Raw genomic sequence first — 20,739 nt, 5'->3', positions numbered from 1 at the left:
TCATTATCATCATTTAGCATCAGCTTTCCATGCTAGCATGGGTTGGACAGTTCAACTGGCGTCTGGGTAGCCAGAAGGCTGCACCAGGCCTAGTCTGATCTGGCAATGTTTCTACGGCTGGATGCCCTTCCTAACGCCAACCACTCTGTGAGTGTAGTGGGTCCTTTTTACGTGCCACCGGCACGGGGGCCAGGCGAGGTTGGTAATGGCCACAATCGGATGGTGCTTTTTACATGTCACTGGCACGGGGGGCAGGCGAGGCTGGCAACGGCTTTTTGTGTGTCACTGGCACGGAAGCCAGTCAAGGTGGCCCTGGCATCGGCTATGTTCAGATGGTGCCTTTTACGTGCCACTGGCACAGAGATCACAACTACAATTTCCATTTGATTGTGATTTGATTGTGCTTGAAAGTAATTGCATTTTACCAGAAAGGATATAAAAGCAAATGGAAACTACATTTATCTGAATAGTTTTGATCAAGAATCCAGTCACCACCGTTTTTCGACAATTGCAGGAAAGTAACTTTTTATGCCACATTCAAAGAAATCTGTTTCTTTCCCTGGAAAACGTTTGAAGACTGTTTACAACTTCCTCTCTGTTTCCGAATGTTTTGCCTCTTATAAAATTCTCTAGAGGTCAGAACAGATGGAAATCCATAGGTGCTAAGTCAGGTGAGTATGGAGGATGGGGAAGAACTTCCCATCCTAATGATCTTATTTTTCCTTGGATTTGCTTCGAAGAGGGTGGCCATGCATTGTCATGCTGGAGATAACACCATTTCTGTTTACCAAAGCTGGCCTTTCTCGATGTAAGTTTTCATTTACACGATCCAGCTGTTGGCAGTAGACATCTGCATTGATGGTCCTTCCATCTTCTATAGCTCATAATGGATGATAGCTTTCATGTTCCACCAAACACAGAGCAAGGATTTTTGTGGATGAAGTTCCAGTTTTGGTGTTGGCACTGGCCTCTCATTATGTGATAACCATTGTCTTTTTTGCTTTCTGTTGTGAGGCAAAACTCATTTTTCATCACCTGTAACAATGCGCAGCAGAAATGACAGGTTGTTATTCCAGGTTAGAAGACTGCTGCAGATGATGGAATGTTGTGTCCAGTTCTCAAATGTGGAACCCAAATCCCCTCTTTGTATGTTTGCCCAATTTGCTTGAGATGTTCATGGCTAGTTGAACGGGACACATTAAATTTTTGTGCTAAATCTCTGGTGTTTTGATGAGGATCTGATATAGCAGTCTCAGTCAAAAGGTTGTCATTCAGAGTGGGTTCTCTTCCAGAGCAAGACTTGTCAAATATGTCACAATTGACATCTTTAAACCTTTTAAACCACAGCTGACATTTATGATCTTTCACTGCATCTGGATACACTTCACAAATGTTTTTCATTGCTACTGTAGTGGTACTTTTCTTTTGAAACTCATACAGTAAGCAACGGTGAACATGCTGTTTCATAAAGTTCTTATCCACCATGGGGTTAATTACCGAAATAACTAAGAATGACACACTGCTGGATAGAAGAGATTACAAACTATTTCCAGACAGTTCCCATCCATTTGGCCTTGAGATGATAAATTCTATTGAATCTAGCAGTTTTTTATGAGACCTCATCCAATGAAGTGGTTACATGTGGCTGTTGTTAAACAATATTTAAATACATAATAATTATTAAGAGAAATCTTACATAATGTTGTATGAATGTGAACCCTGCAACTTCAGGCTGATGTGCGGTGCAGAAACATATGTTGTGATCTACCATTAAAGTCTGTTGACTTTTATCCTTGTGTTATACAATTTGTGTTGGTGCTATGCAGTGTGACACAAAATGCTCGTGTTGATGCTATGTAAACGCACCTGTGCCAGTGATGTGTATAAAGCACCCCAGTACACTCTGTTAAGGGAACCAAGCCATAGGGACCATGCCAAAACAGAGAAATGGAGTTTGGGCCACTTTCCAGTTGGCCAACTCCTGTCAAACCATCTAACTCACGCCAGTATGGAAAACGGATGTTAAATAACAATGGTGGTGGTGGTGGTGGTGGTGGTGGTGATGGTGATGACGACGACGACGACGACGACGACGACGACCTGCTTTGTTTCTGTCTACCAAATTCACTAAGTTGCAGAAAGTGCTGCATGGTGTGGGATTGAACCTGAAACCATACGGTTGGGAAGCAAACCCCTTAACTCACCTGATCATGGCTGTTTACAACTTCTATAAGAAAAGCACATTCCTTTTATTGTTGTCACAGTTTAGTTCAAATGACGATTGGGGGTCAGTACTAAGATTCAGTTGTCAAGTGTAAAAAAAAAACGAATCTACTTTTACTAAAAAAATATCTAAAATGTTCAAAATTCATGTCACCCAAATTAATAGTGAAAGTTTCAATATAACAAATACACCACCTCACCACCTCCTCCTCCTCCTCCACCATCATGACCATCATTCTTATTGTCATCGTAAATATCAACACCATCACAACAGCTCTACAATGTTACATCTTCCCACTCGTTTCTCAAAAAGAGTTCTGTCTGCCTCTATGATGAGTATTTTCCATTATCAACTTGCATTATATTTTAACCCAACTTACATCATCCATTAACATCACATGTTCTTTTTTTACGCTTTCTTTTCACTCGTTTTAGTCATCAATGCAAGCATCACAGTAACTTCAGAACCGTTTAAATTATAAAAAAATATCTAAATAATAAAATTTTCCTTCATAGATGTTTCAAAAGTTGCGATAAGATAAGCAACAATTAAAATTATTTTGAATTCAAATATTTTATTAATAAGATTTTTGTTTAATTTTTTTAGTGGTTTTTCAAACATACTTTGTAAGATATTGTAAGAATCAATTAATAGTTTTTGTGTAATTTAATTCTCAGAAGTAATTTTAATGGAAGTAAATTATATGACATTCCAGGAGTCAGAGGAGAAACTTAACAGATGTACAGAGAAATTATGTGATAAAGATAATACACATACTTACACAAAAACACACATACATACATACATATATACATATATGCATCGTGGTTAGAGCAGCAAACTTGCAGTCGAGGGATCGTGGGTTCGAATCTCAGACCGGGCGATGTGTGTGTTTATGAATGAAAACACCTAAGCTCCACGCGGCTCCGGCAGAAGGTAACGGCAAACTTCTGCTGACTCTTTTGCCACAACTTTCTCTCACTCTTTCCTCCTGCATCTAGCAGCTCACCAGCGATGGACCGGGGTCCCATCCAGGTGGGGAACCTATACGCCACTGAAACCGGGAAACTGGCCCTTATGAGCCAGACATGGCTTGAGAAGGAACAAACATATATACATATATACATACGTACGTACGGACAGACTGACAGACAGACAGATACACACACGTCTCAAAACTGGAGATAGGAAAATTTATGGTATTGTTTATTCCCATTACACACGTTTCGTTTACTAATAGGAGTTAACAAAAACATACTTACAAAAGTATACATGTAATAGAAAACATGCAAGATTTTTCCTATTAGAAATTCTTCAGACAGAGAATCAAAATAATGCATTTGGATATAGAGTTAGTAATTAAGAATACTTTAGATAATTAGAGGGGAGAAAAACATATCTAGTAATATAGAAGAGAGAGAGAGAGACACGGGGGGAGGGTTAGCGAATAAAACAATAATTGTACATACTCTTTTACTCTTTTACTTGTTTCAGTCATTTGACTGCGGCCATGCTGGAGCACCGCCTTTAGTCGAGCAAATCAACCCCCAGGACTTATTCTTTGTAAGCCTAGTACTTATTTTATCGGTCTCTTTTTTGCCGAACCACTAAGTTACAGGGACATATAAACACACCAGCATCGGTTGTCAAGCGATGTCGGTGGGGGGCAAACACAGACATACAAACACACACACATATATATGTATTCATATATACGACGAGCTTCTTTCAGTTTCCGTCTACCAAATTCATATATACACAATTATATATATGCACTCACACATACACACTTATACATACATGCATACATACTTACATACATACATACATATCATCATCGTTAATATGTATGTAATGGCGGTGCATCAGCATGGCTGCAGCTCTGAGCTGAAACTAGAGAGAAAAAGAAATATGTGTAACTATGTGTAAGTATGCATAAATGTGTATATGTGTACACTTAAATACTTCATTCTCTAACCCTCTCTCTCTCTTTTCTATATTACTAGATACGTTTTTTCCCCTCTCTAATTATCTAAAGGTCTCCTAACTACTAATTACTCTTAACTATACACAAATTCTTCGTCCAAATGCAAATTGTGTATCATTTGATTCTCTGTCTAAAGAATTTCTAATCAGAGATAGCTTACATGTTTTCTAACACACGTATGATTTTGTAAATCAAATTAGCAAATGAAACATGTGTAATGGTGATTAAATAATTTGCAAAAACTTTTTTCGAATCTCCTCTTTTGATATTATTACTCTGCAGGAAATATTTCCCAGTATTTTCAACTCTTATGCATACCGCACTCAAACAAAACATCTGCCATTGAATTTGGGACACTGATATAAGTAGATGATCTTCAGAAGACAAAGCTTGGGTTTTAACTCTATCAACATATATATATATATATATATATATATATATATATATATATATATATATAATATATATATATATACTTCTGCTGACTCTTTCGCCACAACTTTCTCTCACTCTTTCCTCCTGCATCTTGCAGCTTGCCTGTGATGGACCGGCGTCCCGTCCAGGTGGGGAACCTATATGCCAAGGAAACCGGGAAACCAGCCCTTTTGAGCCAGGCATGGCTTGAGAAGGAACAAGCAAAAAAAAACTCTCTTTTACTCTCTTTTACTCTCTTTTACTTGTTTCAGTCATTGACTGTGGCCATGCTGGAGCACCGCCTTTAGTCAAGCAAATTGACCCCAGGACTTGTTCTTTGTAAGCCTAGTACTTATTCTATTGGTCTCTTTGCCGAACTGCTAAGTTACGGGGACGTAAACACACCACCATCAGTTGTCAAGCGATGTTGGGAGGACAAACACAGACACACAAACATATACACACACACATACATATATATGTATATACATATATACGATGGGCTTCTTTCAGTTTCCGTCTACCAAATCCACTCACAAGGCTTTGGTTGGCCCGAGGCTATAGTAGAAGATACTTGCCCAAGGTGCCACGCAGTGGGAATGAACACAGAACCATATGGTTGAGAAGCAAGCTACTTACCACACAGCCACTCCTGCACCTATATGTATATATAACGTACATGATATGCATAAAACTCATCTGATATACCTAGATAGATCTTACAGGTATACAGGGTGTTCAAAAAGTCTTTCTGCAGTGAATATTTTTCATCTTGACTCTCCAAGAGTCAGACTTTCCAAGATGTATTTCAAAACATGTGTAGAGAAGTTAACTTATGCATTGAAAATGAAGAACTGCACTTTCAACACCTCTTATAAAGTTTTTCAAAGTCTTGTAAAGTCAAATATGTTCTTTTGTAGTCTACTACCATCTTATAAATATTTATTTTGCTTACCGCAGAGAGACTTTTTGAGCACCCTGTACATAAAATACATAATAGAACTTATATATATATACACCGCTTGAGTAATTTCCTAGACATCCTTTTGAAACCTTTCCTTACTCACATCAAAAGTTTCATTAGGGATGATCTGGACATGCTCAAACACCTCCTGAAAACAGTTAACGAGGAGGCGCTCCTGGTATCCTTTGATGTCATCAACCTCTACACCAACATTCCACATAAATATGGTATTGAGGCAATTGATTTCTGGCTAGAAAAACACCCAGAGACATTCCCTGACCGCATTCCGATAACACACACAACCGTCAAAAATGTGGTATTGCGATGGGCACCAAGGCTGCACCAGTCCTTGCGAACCTCATAATGGGTTTCTTCGAACTATCACTCTATGAGATATCACGCCAGAAATTTGGACATGCTTTCCACACCTACCTAATGGAAAACTGGAAAAGGTATTTGGATGATTGTTTCATCATATGGAAAGAACCTTATGAAAAGCTTCTGAAATTCAAAACCATACTGAACAACATACATCACAACATCCAATTTACTATGGAATTCAGCAAACATCATCTCCCTTTCCTTGATCTCCTAATTATAAAACCACCTAAGAGCCAAATCATAACAGACATCTACCACAAACCTACAGACTCACAACAATACCACCCAAAACACACCAAGACAAATATCCCTTTCAACTTAGCTAAAAGGGCATGCACCATTGTCTCGGATCCAAAAACTCGAGAAATACACCTTCAAGACCTCAAAAAAAACACTATTACAACGCCAATATCCCTCCACCCTTATAGAGTATGGAATAAAACGCACCAAAGAACTAGACAACATTACACTGAAAAACACCCAACCCAACAACACACACAACCCCAAAATACTTCCATACGTTTCCACCCACAACCCCAAAAATATCGAAGCATACACAACAATCATACAAAACTTCACTCTACTGTCAACAGACCCAAAAATGAAAAACATTATAAATACACACAAAATCCTCAAATGTAAAAGGCAACACAAATATTTAAAAAAACTCTTGACAAATGCCAAACTTCACACACCACATCCACCCCCAGCAGTTAAAAAATGTGCACGCCCAAACTGTGGCACCTGCCCCTTCCTACTTGAAGGCTCTGAATTTATCTTCAAACAAGGAATGAAGTTTAAAATCAAGACCAACTTCTCCTGTTCCTCCGAGAACCTTATCTACATTCTCACATGCACCGGTTGCCAACATAATTATGTTGGACAAATGAGCCTCCCTTTACGTAAAAGAGTAGCGGTCCATAAAGAACAAATAAATCTCCTGGAATACCGGCAAATTCCACTGAGTGGCCACATAGACTCATGCGCTAAAGACAAAAATCCCAAATTTTACATATTCCCCTTCTACCAATTTAAAGACGGAATCACCACACAGGAGAGAATTAACAAGGAGAATCTTTTTATTGAAAAATTCAAAATGCATCTTAATATGCAAACTCTTCGTTGATCATACTTCTTTTTTCTACCTCATTCTTCATGGATGGACTAATACAAATATATAAGGATACCATACAGTCATCACTTCAAGCTAAAACTTATATTCTTTATTTATCATTATTATTATAGTTGTTATTATTATTATTATTATTATTATTATTATTATTATATATGACATAACAATCTGAAATGTAATTATAAATTGGTTTATGTAAATTTATACAATTAGAAAACAATATAAATAAAGTGTTAAAATCTGAATGTTAAGTTAACAAACAATTATATAAAAAAAGATAATGCAAATGATGCTAAAATGAAAATTTTATAATTTAAGGTTTATTAACACCCTTTATTACAAAAAATTGATAAACCCAAATTGAAGAGCTTAAAACCCAGAGAGTTGTCTCCCCTTACTCACAGGAACTGGACAACTACTTCCTGTTTTGACATTCACTTAACAGACATCCTTAATTAAATTAAACAGCACATGGATTTAATCACATGGATCTCAATCCTCCAAGGTCATTTTTTCAAGAACTATCATTAAACTCGAGATACACAAAGACTTTACAATGTATCGGAATACCTATTTTTAAATTTTTGTACATGTTTATTATTAATTTTTTGCAAAAGAACAATGTAATTTTCTTTTTTCCCCCTCTTCAAACATAAACAAAATTTTTTCTTTCCACCTTACAATTCTTGAAAAGTCACATTGTGACGAAAACCCGTTTGAATTAATATATATATATTTTATTAATTTTTCAAAATTTTCCATACACCCATTTTCATTTAAAATTTTCCTTCAATTTAGCATTCTGCCTTTTATAATTTTTCCTTGCCAATCATTTCTCCACGTGTGGTTAACACAACCCCACCATTTATTGAATTATATATATATATATATATATATATATATATATATAAACATATATATATATTTATATATATATATGTAACATATTGTATAGATAAATTTCCTCTATTTACATAATATTGAGGTCTCTTTCTTTCTTTTGTTATCTTACCGTTTTATCAATATTTATATATATATATATATATATATATATATAATATTAGGAAGTATATCCAAACTTACAGGGAAAAATTAGATTTAGGATTAAATCAAATTTCACAGTATAAATATAAATTAAATTAGAGATAAAACCACTATTAGGCAAACCAAACAGTGATAGACATAAACCAAAACATAAAAAACAAAAAATAAATATAATTAATATAATATACCAAATATATATAAAATATAAAATTTAGATTATTAAAATTTGAAATTTTAAAATTTATATTTATATTTATATATAAATATAAATATAAATTTTAATAATCTAAATTTTAAATTTTGTATTTTATATATATTTGGTATATTATATTAATTATATTTATTTTTTGTTTTTTATGTTTTGGTTTATGTCTATCACTGTTTGATTTGCCTAATAGTGGTTTTATCTCTAATTTATATATATATATAAGAGAACAAGGTGTACGTACGCCGGGATAATATATGTATAAAAAATATATATAAAAATACAAAATGGGACAAGAACACAAAACATTCAAATAGATGATACAAAAAATGGACGGTCATTCGAAGCCTCTAACCTTCAGTCAAGAACCGGATCATCCTTGCAATTTCGGCTGATTAATCTTATTGCGAGGATGATCCGGTTCTTGACTGAAGATTAGAGGCTTCGAATGACCTGTCTGTTTTTTGTATCGTCTATTTGAATGTTTTGCGTTCTTGTCCCATTTTGTATTTTATATATATTTTTTATACATACATATACATATATATATATATATATATATATATATATATATATATATACACACACACACACATATATATATATAATATTTATATATATATACGTATATATATATATATATATATATATATATATATATTATATATATATATATATTTATATATATATATATATATATATAATATATATATATATATATATTTATATATGTATATATATGTGTATATATATATATATATAACATATCAGATATAATATAAAGTTTATGAAAAGTCCAACATAATCTAGAAAATTCAAGAATTTAAATATTTTTTGCTTTTTTTTTGTTCTTGGTACGATGTTCAGTTGATAACTGGCTGATGTCCACTGGAGGTGAATCAGAAAATAGGATGCAAAGTTGAGCTAGAGATGAATGAGAGTTGACCGAAGAAAGAAAAACAAGCTGAGGGAGAAGAAGTGAGACGATGAAATGGAGATGTACAAGCTTTAACAATAACAAGGTTTAGATAAAATGAAGTGGAGATGTTTGGGTATTAAACAAGCACAAAATAAACTATATTCAGCTGAAAAAAAAAAGATGTACAGGGTTATTTGGAATGTATGAATATCAAAGGAAATGCTTTCATTTTACTCTTATAAATCCATCCACATCTAGGATGCTTTATAGCAGGGGTTCCCAACCCTTTTTTACTTCTAGACTCCTTTGATTATTATTTTATGCCACCGGACCCTCACAGCTAATCCATGTTTAAAAACCTTCATATATTTTTATTATGCATTATGAAGAATTTTATAAGAAAATTGTTCAAATATTTTGTACATTGTAGAAATATAACAAATTTATTGCAGATAAATTTTAACAACAAAATCTTATACGGGCCCTTAAGGGTCATGTGAACTCCAAGGGTCAATTGGACCCCAAACAGTCATGCGGACCCTGGTTGAGAACCACTGATCTACAGGATCCTTTGACCAGTTGTTAATTTATTGATTTGGGAAAGGTGACGTTTGCATGAGTTGAACTCAGCACATAGAGATTGAGGGGATTAATTAAACCTCATACACATTCTTCTGAGGCTCCAGTGGCTTTGCTAATCTTCCACATCTTTTTTAGAAGAAATATTTCATCCAGAGTTTCTTATGAGCTACAACAACACAACAACTCTGAAATATTATTTCATAATTATTGAATTAGTATTATTATCGTTTGCATTATGTTAGTAAATGAAGTTTCTTCAGATTTGTGGTTTAGATTTAACAAGTTGCAATTATTTATCAGGCTTTGTAATATTTAATCAAAGGCATCAAAAAAATCTTGGGCAGAATATTTATACAACAATTAAACTTTCTTTTGATGAGGCAACAGATCACTTTTCTTTCTGGAGGAAGAGACAGATTTTATCAGATTGATCCCAAAGTATGTCTGGTATTTATTTCATCAATGCAGAAGAAATATAAAACAATGTCAATGATTATCACTGCAAAGAATCAAGTTTGACTATCTGTTGACTCATCTATCTCCAGTATCCTTATAGGATGACAAGCAGAATTCTTTTTTTTTGTTTAAATTATTTTTGTTTAAAATACTTAAAATTCCTTTTTGGTTGCTGTCTTTTTCTTTACTTTTTTAAAAACTTTTTTTCCCTTCCAGATAGGAACATGTCTGCTAAACACTTTTCTCTTGAGCTCCACCAAGGAGTTTTCATATTTATAACATTGTGTATGAAATCTATGAAGATTTAAGATCTTTATATTTCAAATAGCCAACCCCCCTCGAATGAGGACCAACGTTCTCATCAAATATAAAGTCCCAAAGCACTTTCAACAATGATGTATGATAAGGTAAATGCTCATAAAATTCTGGGGCCATTTCGGATACTTTAGCAATTTTATTGTAAGGAATATAGGGGAAGTCATGGTGTTCCACGTGGTACCCTACATTGAATAGGACAATATTGAGAGGACCATAGTAAGAATGTGTTGCTTGATGCTTGCCAACAACTCCTTCACTAAACAGATAATGTTCAGATATGAAGTGACCAGCCAATGGATGGAACCCTATTGCCATAAATGTTCCCAGAACAAGATATGTAATAGATTTGAAGCCAAACTGTTGATAGATCCATACATCAAATAGTATTTGAATTAAGCCATTCATCATTTCCCATTCATTGAGGGGTTTCGGACTTTTATAGAAAGGGCGAAGTGCATGGATTATGGGATGCAGAATAAGCCAAATTATTTTTGTTATTGGTTTCTGGAACATGTAACTCTCAAAACGAGTCGGGATATCAACATCCATGAATTCTTCACCCAAATATCTGCAAAAAAAAGAAAAAAAAAACATGAAGACAATTAAGTATAGTTATCATAATTGAGGTATTCTTAATTATAGTAATATTTAACAAGGACAACATACTGAGCAGAGAAGATGTGGCTGCCATTGCTGTCATCACTACCACCCCCATCATGGTGGTGGTGGTGATGGTGGTGTTTGCCATTATCACCATCATCATCATTCTCATCACTTAATGTCCATGTTCAATACTGGCATCGGTTGGATGGTTTGATAGAATTCAGCTGAAGACAGCATCATGCTCCGGTGTTTACGTTTGTATGGATTTCCATGGCTGGATGCCCTTCCTAGCACCAACCATTTGGCAGAGTGTGCTGGGTGCTTTTTTCATAGCACCAACACTGCTCTGGGAATCAAAATCTGCTTCTGGCCAAAATAGGCTTTCATATGCATTGGTTTGTAGAAAACAATGTTTCTCATTTCCTCCGTATTGTATTGTTATATCAGAGAAATGTTATACAACACAAATGTTCTATGGCTGAGACATGTGTTGTTGCCGTTGTTGCTGTTGTTGAGTCTCAGTTAGCTCTGAGTGAGCTGTTAGGAACACACTAGTGGTTTATTGCATTATATATTGGGATTAATATCAGGTCCAAATCAGGGTGTGCCTGTCTGTCTATCTATCTATCTATCTATCTATCTATCTATCTATCTATCTATCTATCTATCTATCTATACCTATCTATCTATCTATCTATCTATCTATCTACCTTACTACCTACCTATCTATCTTTCTATCTATCTATCTAACTATCTATCTATCTATCTATCTATCTATCTATCTATCTATCTATCTTTATCTATCTACCTACCTTACTACCTACCTATCTATCTATCTATCTATCTATCTATCTATCTATCTATCTATCTATCTATCTATCTGTCTGTCTGTCTATCTATTTGTTTATCTATCTGTCTGTCTGTCTATCTATTTGTTTATCTATCTGTCTGTCTGTCTATCTATTTGTTTATCTATCTGTCTGTCTGTCTATCTATCTATCTGTCTTCTTTTTCTTCTCTATCTGCCAGTCTGTCTCTCTCCCCCTCTACCCCGTCTCTCTCTTTCTATATCTAAATGGATACATACATACATACATACATACATACAGGACATCCAACCACAAACTTTGCCAAAACAGATTCTGGAGACCAACACGTGCCACAGGCTCATCACTTCCTGTCGAAATGTCCAACCCATGTCAGCATAGCATACACATGTTAAATGATGATGCTTTATGCATACACAATGTATGTATTAATGTGTATATATCATCATCACCATCATCATCATCATCAGTATCAAGAGTATCATAATGCTGACATGAGCTGGATGCTTTGATCAGATCCAGTGTGTCAGTTTTGAGATGGTTTCTATGGCTGGATGCCCTTCCCAAAACCAAACCCAATACAGAGTGTTCTGTGGGTTTTTTTTTTCTCCATGACACCAGCTCTAAAAGGGTCACCTTGCAGCTTGAAAGATTAAAGAGCTTTCTCAACTGCAGAGTTGTGTGTGTGGTGGTGGGGTGGAATAGGAGACAGAGGGGTCACTTTAAACAAGGAGTTAAAAGGTTAAAGTATATTTGGACGGATAGGAGATTTAAGGCTGCTTCATAAGGGACAGGTTGGAACTTTACTTACCATTTTGTTTTACTTTGTCAGGAGGGAAGGTTGTCCCTGTGGCCCTTTTTGAGGCCCCCAAAACTGGTAGGAGGTGGGGGTGAGAGGGTGGGAGAGAAAGAAGGAAGGAGGGAGATATTCTCAAACCAGAGATCTGATCAGTGACTTCAGATGGTGGTATTATTCGGCCAGGGAATGGAGTAATTCTATGCTGGAATTTGAACTCAGAACATAAATATCCGAAACAAATACTGCCAGGCATTCAGTGCAACATTCTTACAGTTTTGCCACTCCACCACAAACAAAACAAACACATTAGGTTGGATGTTGTTTGCCTCTGGTTTAAAGCTGTTTGTAGGGGGATCAAATCTCATGGTTGATACATCAGGATCCTCATAAACAATCAAAACTTGCACACACACACATACAGCATACAGTAATCCCTCACCATATCATGGTTCACCTATCGTGGTTTATTATTTAAGCTTACATCGATTCCTCCATGGTGTTGTTTTGCATTTGCGATAAAATAAATATATACAAATTATAAAAACAAAATACACAGTACAATACTGTTTCTACTTTACGGATTTTCACCTATTACGGGGGTTGGGGATGGGTTTGGAATGTAACACCTGCCATGGTCGAGGGGTTACTGTACTCACTCAGTTGAGGAGATTTGAGTTATGAGTCACTTAGTGACCCCACTAGTGACCAGTTCATTTTGTAACATGATTAAAGTTAGGAAGGGCACCCAGCCCTTGAACCTGTGTCAAAAGCACTCCTTTGATGCAGCCCTCTGGTTCATTGGATCCTGTTAAATCATCCAACCCATGCCAACATGGAGGATGGAAGTTAAATAATGGTGGTGGTGGTTGTGGTTGTGGTGGTGGTGGTGGTGGTGGTGAGGATGAGAAGGATGAGGAGAAAGAGGAGGAAGAAGAGGAAGAGGAGTAGGAGGGTGAGGATGAAGAGGAGGATGCAGATTGTTGCACCTCTCATGTGTCCATAGCTTGCACCAGGTACATCTCATGGAGTTTCTACCTAAATCTTTTCTACATATCAAGCAGGGCCATCTCCCTAAAGGGATTTTTCTGGTTTGTCTGTTTTCTTACTTACTAAGACTTTGGTCTTTGCTAAATTAACTCCAAGGTCCTTTATATATATATATTTATACATATGTATTTATATGTATATGTGTATATATATATAAATATACATACATACATACATACATACATACATACATACATACATACATACGTATGTGTGTGTGTGTGTGTGTGTGTGTATGGATGGATGGATGGATGGATGGATGGATGTGTAAATATGTATCTTTTATCTTTATCTTTTATCATATTCTGGTTTCAACCAGAGGCCGAGGCCATGCTGGAGCACCAGGTTTCAGAGTGTTTGAGTTTCTTCTCTATAATGCTTCTGGTGAAGTGGCAAGTTGGATGGAGCTGTTCTTCTTTGTGCTTCCTCCTGCAGTGGGGGGGATAAATAGAAATTTGTCCAAGATGCTCCCTCAATATCTCTACATCTACACCTTGTAAATCTCTGAGGTTTTATGGCAAAATGCTGAATAATGGTGGAGCCTTTAAACCCAAGTTGTTACAGTACTGGGTCCTTATTTGAGATGGAAAAGATGGGACCGTTGGTATTATACAGTACCGTCCAGTTCAGCCATTGATATGGCTTTCAATTCCAAAATTGGGAGCTAGACCTTCCAGGATCTTCCATATGTATATTACTGCATATCTTTCTTGCCTTCTCTCCAAGGAGTAGAGCTTCAGTTCTTTTAGCCTCTCCCAGTAGCTCATCTGTATCACCAATTCCATCTTCTGTGTGTTGTGGTGCTGGATTGCCTCAAGGTGCACTTACATATTTTTATTTGAACATCTTCTTTTTCATGCTTTCATGGGTCAGACAGAGTTTTGTCACCAATTCTTACCAATTTCTGAGCAAGGGAATATTTTTCTGTAGCCAGACATATCTCTCACAGAAGATTGCAAAGGAACGACACTGCTTGTATAACAGTGACACTCATTTACAAAAATCAGAAAATGTCAACACCCACACACACACACGCACACACACACACACACACACACACACACACACACACGCACTCACACACACACACACACACACACACATGTACGTATGTCTATACTATGGGCTTCTTTGAATTTCGGTTGACTAAATCCAGTGAGAAGGTTTGGTCGTCCTGAGACTATTGGAGATTCTTGACCCAAGTGCTATTCAGTGAGACTTAACCTTGAGCTACATACTTGTGAAGCAAACTTCCTCACCACACATCCATGCTCATCTGTGTGAAACTGTGAATCAAGTTGCAACATCTTTTTATGTCAAAAACTCAAATCGCACCATCAGTAGAAGCCAACAAAATAAGTAATATTCTGTGCTTGAGAAGACCCGGCAAGCCAAATGAGACCATAACCTGTGGCCTATGCCAGGAGCATAACCAGCCCGCTTATGCATACCTTTTCCTTCTTTAGACACTAAACTCTGCTTACGAAGACCTGTTGAGGCAAGTGAAATCAAAATCGAATTCGATGACTGGCATCCATGCTAGCGGGGTGCAAAGAGCACTATACGAATGTGATTGTTGACAGAGCGGCTAACTGGCTTCTGTGCCAGTGGCACATAAAAGGCACCATTCGAGTGTGATCGTTACCAACGTCGCCTTACTAGCACTTGTGCTGGTGGCATGTATAAAAAGATTCAAGCGAGGTCATTGCCAGTACTGCCTGACTGGCCTCCGTGCCAGTGGCACGTAAAAAGCATCCTCTACACTCTCAGAGTGGTTGGCGTTAGGAAGGGCATCCAGCTGTAGAAACTCTGTCAGATTAAGATTGAAGCCTGGTGCAGCCATCTGGTTCGCCAGTCCTCAGTCATTCGTCCAACCCATGCTAGCATGGAGAGCGGACATTAAACAATGATGATGATGATGATGAAGTAACCGGTTAAAGTAAGTCCTGGGGATGATTTATATTCATATAATAAATCCTCAATTTGAATGAGATTGTAAGAGAAGCTTGTATCTGTTGCAGGGGCTTCTTTTTAAAACCTTGAATCAATACTAAATAATGAACGTTCTGGAAAACGTGAATATTTGTGTTAACAAGAGACTCGGACATCACAACAGGGATAAAGTTGACTTCATTGGTGAATGGATGAATTATTATTTGAAATCAATATCCGTGGATTATTAGAACTGTTCCGATGGCAGGGAGAGGGAAAAAAATGACTCTAAATAGAATAATGAACAATGAAGAAATCAGAATTTATAACAAAACTATCATCAGGAAAATTGTGATTGATTGATTATTGAATCACGGAGAATTATAGAAGCCAATGTGGTGAGGCCTCCTGCTGGTCATGTGAACTACTAAAAATAGCAGCCAAATCCCCACCCTACCCCCCTCTCTCTCTCCCCCACCCTTTACTACAGCCTACTATCTTTAGAAAAAAAACCCATCATATTGTATATATTTTTAGTCTGGACAGAGAAAAGCAGATGGGATGGTCATGACAGTATTTCCAATGTCAAAGGAATATTAATTCTGCACCATCCTCAACGGTTGACTCGGACAACCTATTAGTAAGTTACTATTGATTTAGTACACATGCAAACAGATATGTACTCACACACTTACACACACATACACACACACACGCACATATATATACATATATATATGTATATATATACTAAGTAATTAAGGGTTTAGCAACGATTTGCCTCACCACACACCGAATATATATATATATATATATATATATATACATATACATATATGTTTGTAAAAGTTGTTTTTAATTAGATTTATTTACATATATATAAGCGCAGGTGTGGCTGTGTGGTAAGGAACTTGCTTCCCAACCACATTGTTCTCGATTCAGTCTCACTGCGCGGCACCTTGGGCAAGTGTCTTCTACTGTAGCCTTGGGCCAACCAAGTGGATTTGGTAAACGGAAACTGAAAGAAGTATATATATTACAAGAGAGACAGAGACAGGCAGAAACAAGGAAAATGCCCCTTGTATTTGAATACTATGCAAATATTGGATCTTTTCGGTTTGAACAGCAGTTTTTAACATAATTTCTAGGTAACTAAAAAATTTTAAACTTCGTATACTGGTAGAATGTGTTTATAAAACATCTTTTTCTCTTGGCTTTATTGAGAAAATTCTATTGTTTGTAAGATATTTGTTGTTTTTTTTCTTCAATTTCTGCAATTTCAACCAATCGATGACGTCTATTGAGGTAAACAACAATTTGTGATGTATGAATATGTCCCTCGTTTAAGAAACAGATTGGGTTTATTTACATTTGTGAAGAAAAAAAGATACCCTTCCCCCCACCCCTAACCCTAAAACAGATTTAAATGCAATAGGTCGATACTAGGGTCATAATTATGGGTAACAATTTCATATGACACCACTAGAAAAAACTGCCGTTCAAACCGAAAAGATCCCAAATATTCTTTTAAAATACTTTTCATTTAATATTTTCCAATAGAATAAGTACCAGGATTAAAAAATGATTTACAAGATTGATTTCTTTGACTAAAAATTCAAGGTCATGGATTTGTTTCCACTTGGTTTTGTTGAGACATTTTCAAAATCGATTCAGAATTGAAACCAAATCTGAAATGAATTTTATCTGGGATTCTTCACTACTAATTTGTAATTCTTTAGTCATTTCTTTCTTTTAAGGTTTAGACTGAAGAAAGGTTCTGTAATGTGACAATGGCCTTCATAGGGTCACCCAAAGATGGGTGAGGTTGATGTGCTTCATGTTCATGTTGAACAGCCGAAGACTGATGGCTGCATGAAAGTTATGCACATGGTGGGAATTTCTGACAAGCATAGCTGAACGGTGAGAGGTTTGCCTCCCAGCCACATGGCTCTGGGTTCAGTCCCACTGCAGTGTACTTTTGGCGAGTGCCTTCTACTATGGCTTCAAGATGGCTAAAGCCTTTTGTGTTTATTTGATAAATGGAAACTGAAAAAAGCCTTTTGTATATATACATATAAAGACATTTGGAGATATGCTGTGATTGAGAAGACATAGCAACTAAAGTTAGATCACAGCCATGGCCAATGCCACTGTTGCATGTCCAACCCACTTAAAAGTACCCTTGATGCATCAGGTAATATGATATGCTTGAGAAGACCTGTTGAGTCAAGTAAAACCAAAATCGTAGTTGTGGCCTGTGGCCACTGACTGGCTCCTGTTCAGGCGGTACGTAAAATGCATCATCCAAACATGGTCAATGCCAGTGTCACCTGACTGGGTCCCATGCCACCGGCATGTAAAAAGCACCATTCGAACCTAGCCGATGCCAAACACCAACCAAGTAAGGCTGATCCAGTACCCCCTGACCGGCTCCTGTGCTGGTGGCACGTAAAAAAGCACCCACTTCTGGTTGGCATTAGGAAGGGCATCCAACTGTAGAAACATTGCCAGATCAGATTGGAGCCTGGTGCAGCCACCTGGCTTTCCAGACCCCAGTCAAACCATCCAGTCCATACCAGTATGGAAAAGGGATGTTAAATGATGATGATGATGATGACATACATACATACATACATATGCATATACATATACATATATATATATATACTTTATTTAAAGCAGCAGACAATTCAACAAAACCTGTTACTCTGAGTTTCACGTTTCCGTTCGTCGGACAGTTTTTGCTATATATATGTATGTATGTATGTATGTATGTATGTATGCATGCATGCATGCATGCATTCATACAAATAATGTGGGTAAAGTGCAGAGAGCTCCTGCTTCTGCTGGAAATAAAGGGCCTTTCCCTAAGAGTGAAAAGCAAACTGTATGATGCCTGTATCTGAACAGCTATGCTACACAGCAGTGAAACATGGGCTGTGACCACTGAGGACACACGTAGGTTTGAAAGAAATGACACTAGTCTGCTTTGCTAGATGGGCAATGTCAGTCACAGAGTGTAAACTTCTTGAGAGAAAAGTTGGGCATAAGAAGCATCAGATGTGGTGTGCAAGAGAGACAACTGTGCAGGTATGGCTGGGTGTTGTGTATGGATGAGGACAGCTGTGTGAAGAAGTGTCACACTCGAATGGTGGAGGGAACCTGTGGAAGACATTGGACAAGGCAACGAAGTATGATCTTTGAATGTTGGGCACCTGAGCCAGTGGCACATAAAAAGCACCTTTTGAGCTTTGGGCCTCATGGAGGTAATGACGAATGATCGAGACCTTTGGTATATGCAATGCTTCAGAAGAAGACCCATCAAGCCAAATGAAATTGTAGTCATGGCAAATACTCACACAAATGGCACCTGTGCCAGTGGCACATAAAAGCACCCATTATACTCTCAGAGTAGTTGGCATTAGGAAGGGCATGCCAAATCAGACTGGAATCTGGTGCAGCCCCTCAGCTTACCAGCCCTGGTCAAAGTGTCCAACCCATGCCAGCATGGACAATGAACGTTATATGATGATGATGATGATATATATATACACACACACACGCATGCACACATACACATATATAAATGTCTATATATGTACGTGGGTGCATGTTTGTTGCTCTCTCTTCGTCTTGAGTTTGTGTGGTTGTTGTAAATGGATGTCACCATCGTGGAAGCAGTGTTGCCCTTTGTTTCCAATCTTCTATGAAAACATGTCTGGTTAAAGGGAATGTTATCTTGCTTGGAAACAGGCAAGGGTTTGCAACAGGAAGGGTATCCAGCTGTAGAAAAAAATCCACCTCAAAAAATTCCACCCAAGCCATGCAAGCATGGAAAAGTGGATGTTAAATGATGATGATGATGAAATACTGGGGAAGAAGGATGAGGTAAAGTTGCTTAGCATGGGGATAGGTGGTGGTGGGTTGTCCATGCTGGCATAGGTTGGGCAGTTTAATCAGTCCTGGTAAGCTGAGGAGCTGCACCAGACTCCAGTCTGATTCTAGAAGTTTTGAAAGGGTATTTATATTTTGTTTACAGATCAAGAAAAGCATTATTGCAGTAACAGCAACATAGATTCTATGTGGTTGCTTGACCGGCTAAAAGTAGTCACTAAATCCCCCTCAAAGACCCATTGTTTTTTAGAGAAAACATTGGTTTTGACCATGTGTTTTGAGCAGGGTGCCTGGATGCACATTCATCCATCCGTCGATGCTCTCGGTGTCAGGGGTTGACCTGCTTTCTCTTCTGCGGGTTTTATGAATAGCAAAGGACCACGTTTCGGACTTCTCCCATCTTGCGAGCTCTGGGACGAAGTCCGCTTCTCTCAACAGCAACAGCAGCAACATCAAGGAGAAAGCATGGAAATGGAACTTACCTATGGTGATCCAAATGGTATTTCTTGTATGAAAGAGCCATAGGAATCCCCAGTGGAAGGTTGCAGAATATACTCAAAATCCTATTTGCTTTTGGTCGACGGTGTCCAAAAGCTAGATTATGACCAATTTCATGGATAGCACTTCCAAGGGAATGGTTAATTACTCCACCAAAGATGTAGGCTAATATAAAGATCGTAAGCCATGAAGCATCCTTTAGATACCAACAGGCTAGAATTTGTACCAAAACCTCTGGGACAACAATGAAAGTAATTTTAGGGTTGTACCCCATCAATTTCTTTATTTCAGGATGTTTACGTAGAATCTCTTTCCGTCGTGAACAGTGTGGTTCTTCATCGTATATCCAGTCATCTTCATTTGAACTAATTTTAGAACTGAGATTGAAAAATCTTTTGAATAAATCTGAAGACATGCAAGTTTCTTTTTCAGTTCCTACACCCATCTTTAAACCTGAAAAATATGAAACAAAAAACAAAAACAGATGAAGACTTTATCAAATGTATTAAGAGG

At 37.0% G+C, this 20,739-nt stretch overlaps 2 protein-coding genes across 2 annotated transcripts in view; both read right to left on the bottom strand.

The window, feature by feature from the left end:
• Nucleotides 1–1,077: 1,077 nt before the first annotated feature.
• On the bottom strand, nt 1,078–1,485 carry LOC115219000 (histone-lysine N-methyltransferase SETMAR-like). The gene has a single exon (XM_029789038.1). It carries the CDS (start codon nt 1,483–1,485, stop codon nt 1,078–1,080), a length of 408 nt encoding a protein of 135 aa, XP_029644898.1.
• A 7,704-nt stretch (nt 1,486–9,189) lies between these two features.
• Nucleotides 9,190–20,739, bottom strand: part of LOC115219091 (sphingolipid delta(4)-desaturase/C4-monooxygenase DES2-like) — a 47,510-nt gene continuing 35,960 nt past the window's right edge. The window contains exons 2-3 of the mRNA XM_029789162.2: nt 20,211–20,679; nt 9,190–11,194 (exon numbers count right to left, since the gene is read on the bottom strand). Coding sequence (XP_029645022.1) covers nt 10,603–11,194; nt 20,211–20,671 — 1,053 coding nt within the window. The 5' untranslated portion in view covers nt 20,672–20,679 and the 3' untranslated portion in view covers nt 9,190–10,602. The remainder of the gene's footprint in view (nt 11,195–20,210; nt 20,680–20,739) is intronic.

Source organism: Octopus sinensis, linkage group LG14 (assembly GCF_006345805.1).
Source record: "Octopus sinensis linkage group LG14, ASM634580v1, whole genome shotgun sequence".
Taxonomy (NCBI): domain Eukaryota; kingdom Metazoa; phylum Mollusca; class Cephalopoda; order Octopoda; family Octopodidae; genus Octopus; species Octopus sinensis.
The sequence above is the reverse complement of the archived record's forward strand: the minus strand, read 5'-3'. Positions and strand labels throughout refer to the sequence as shown.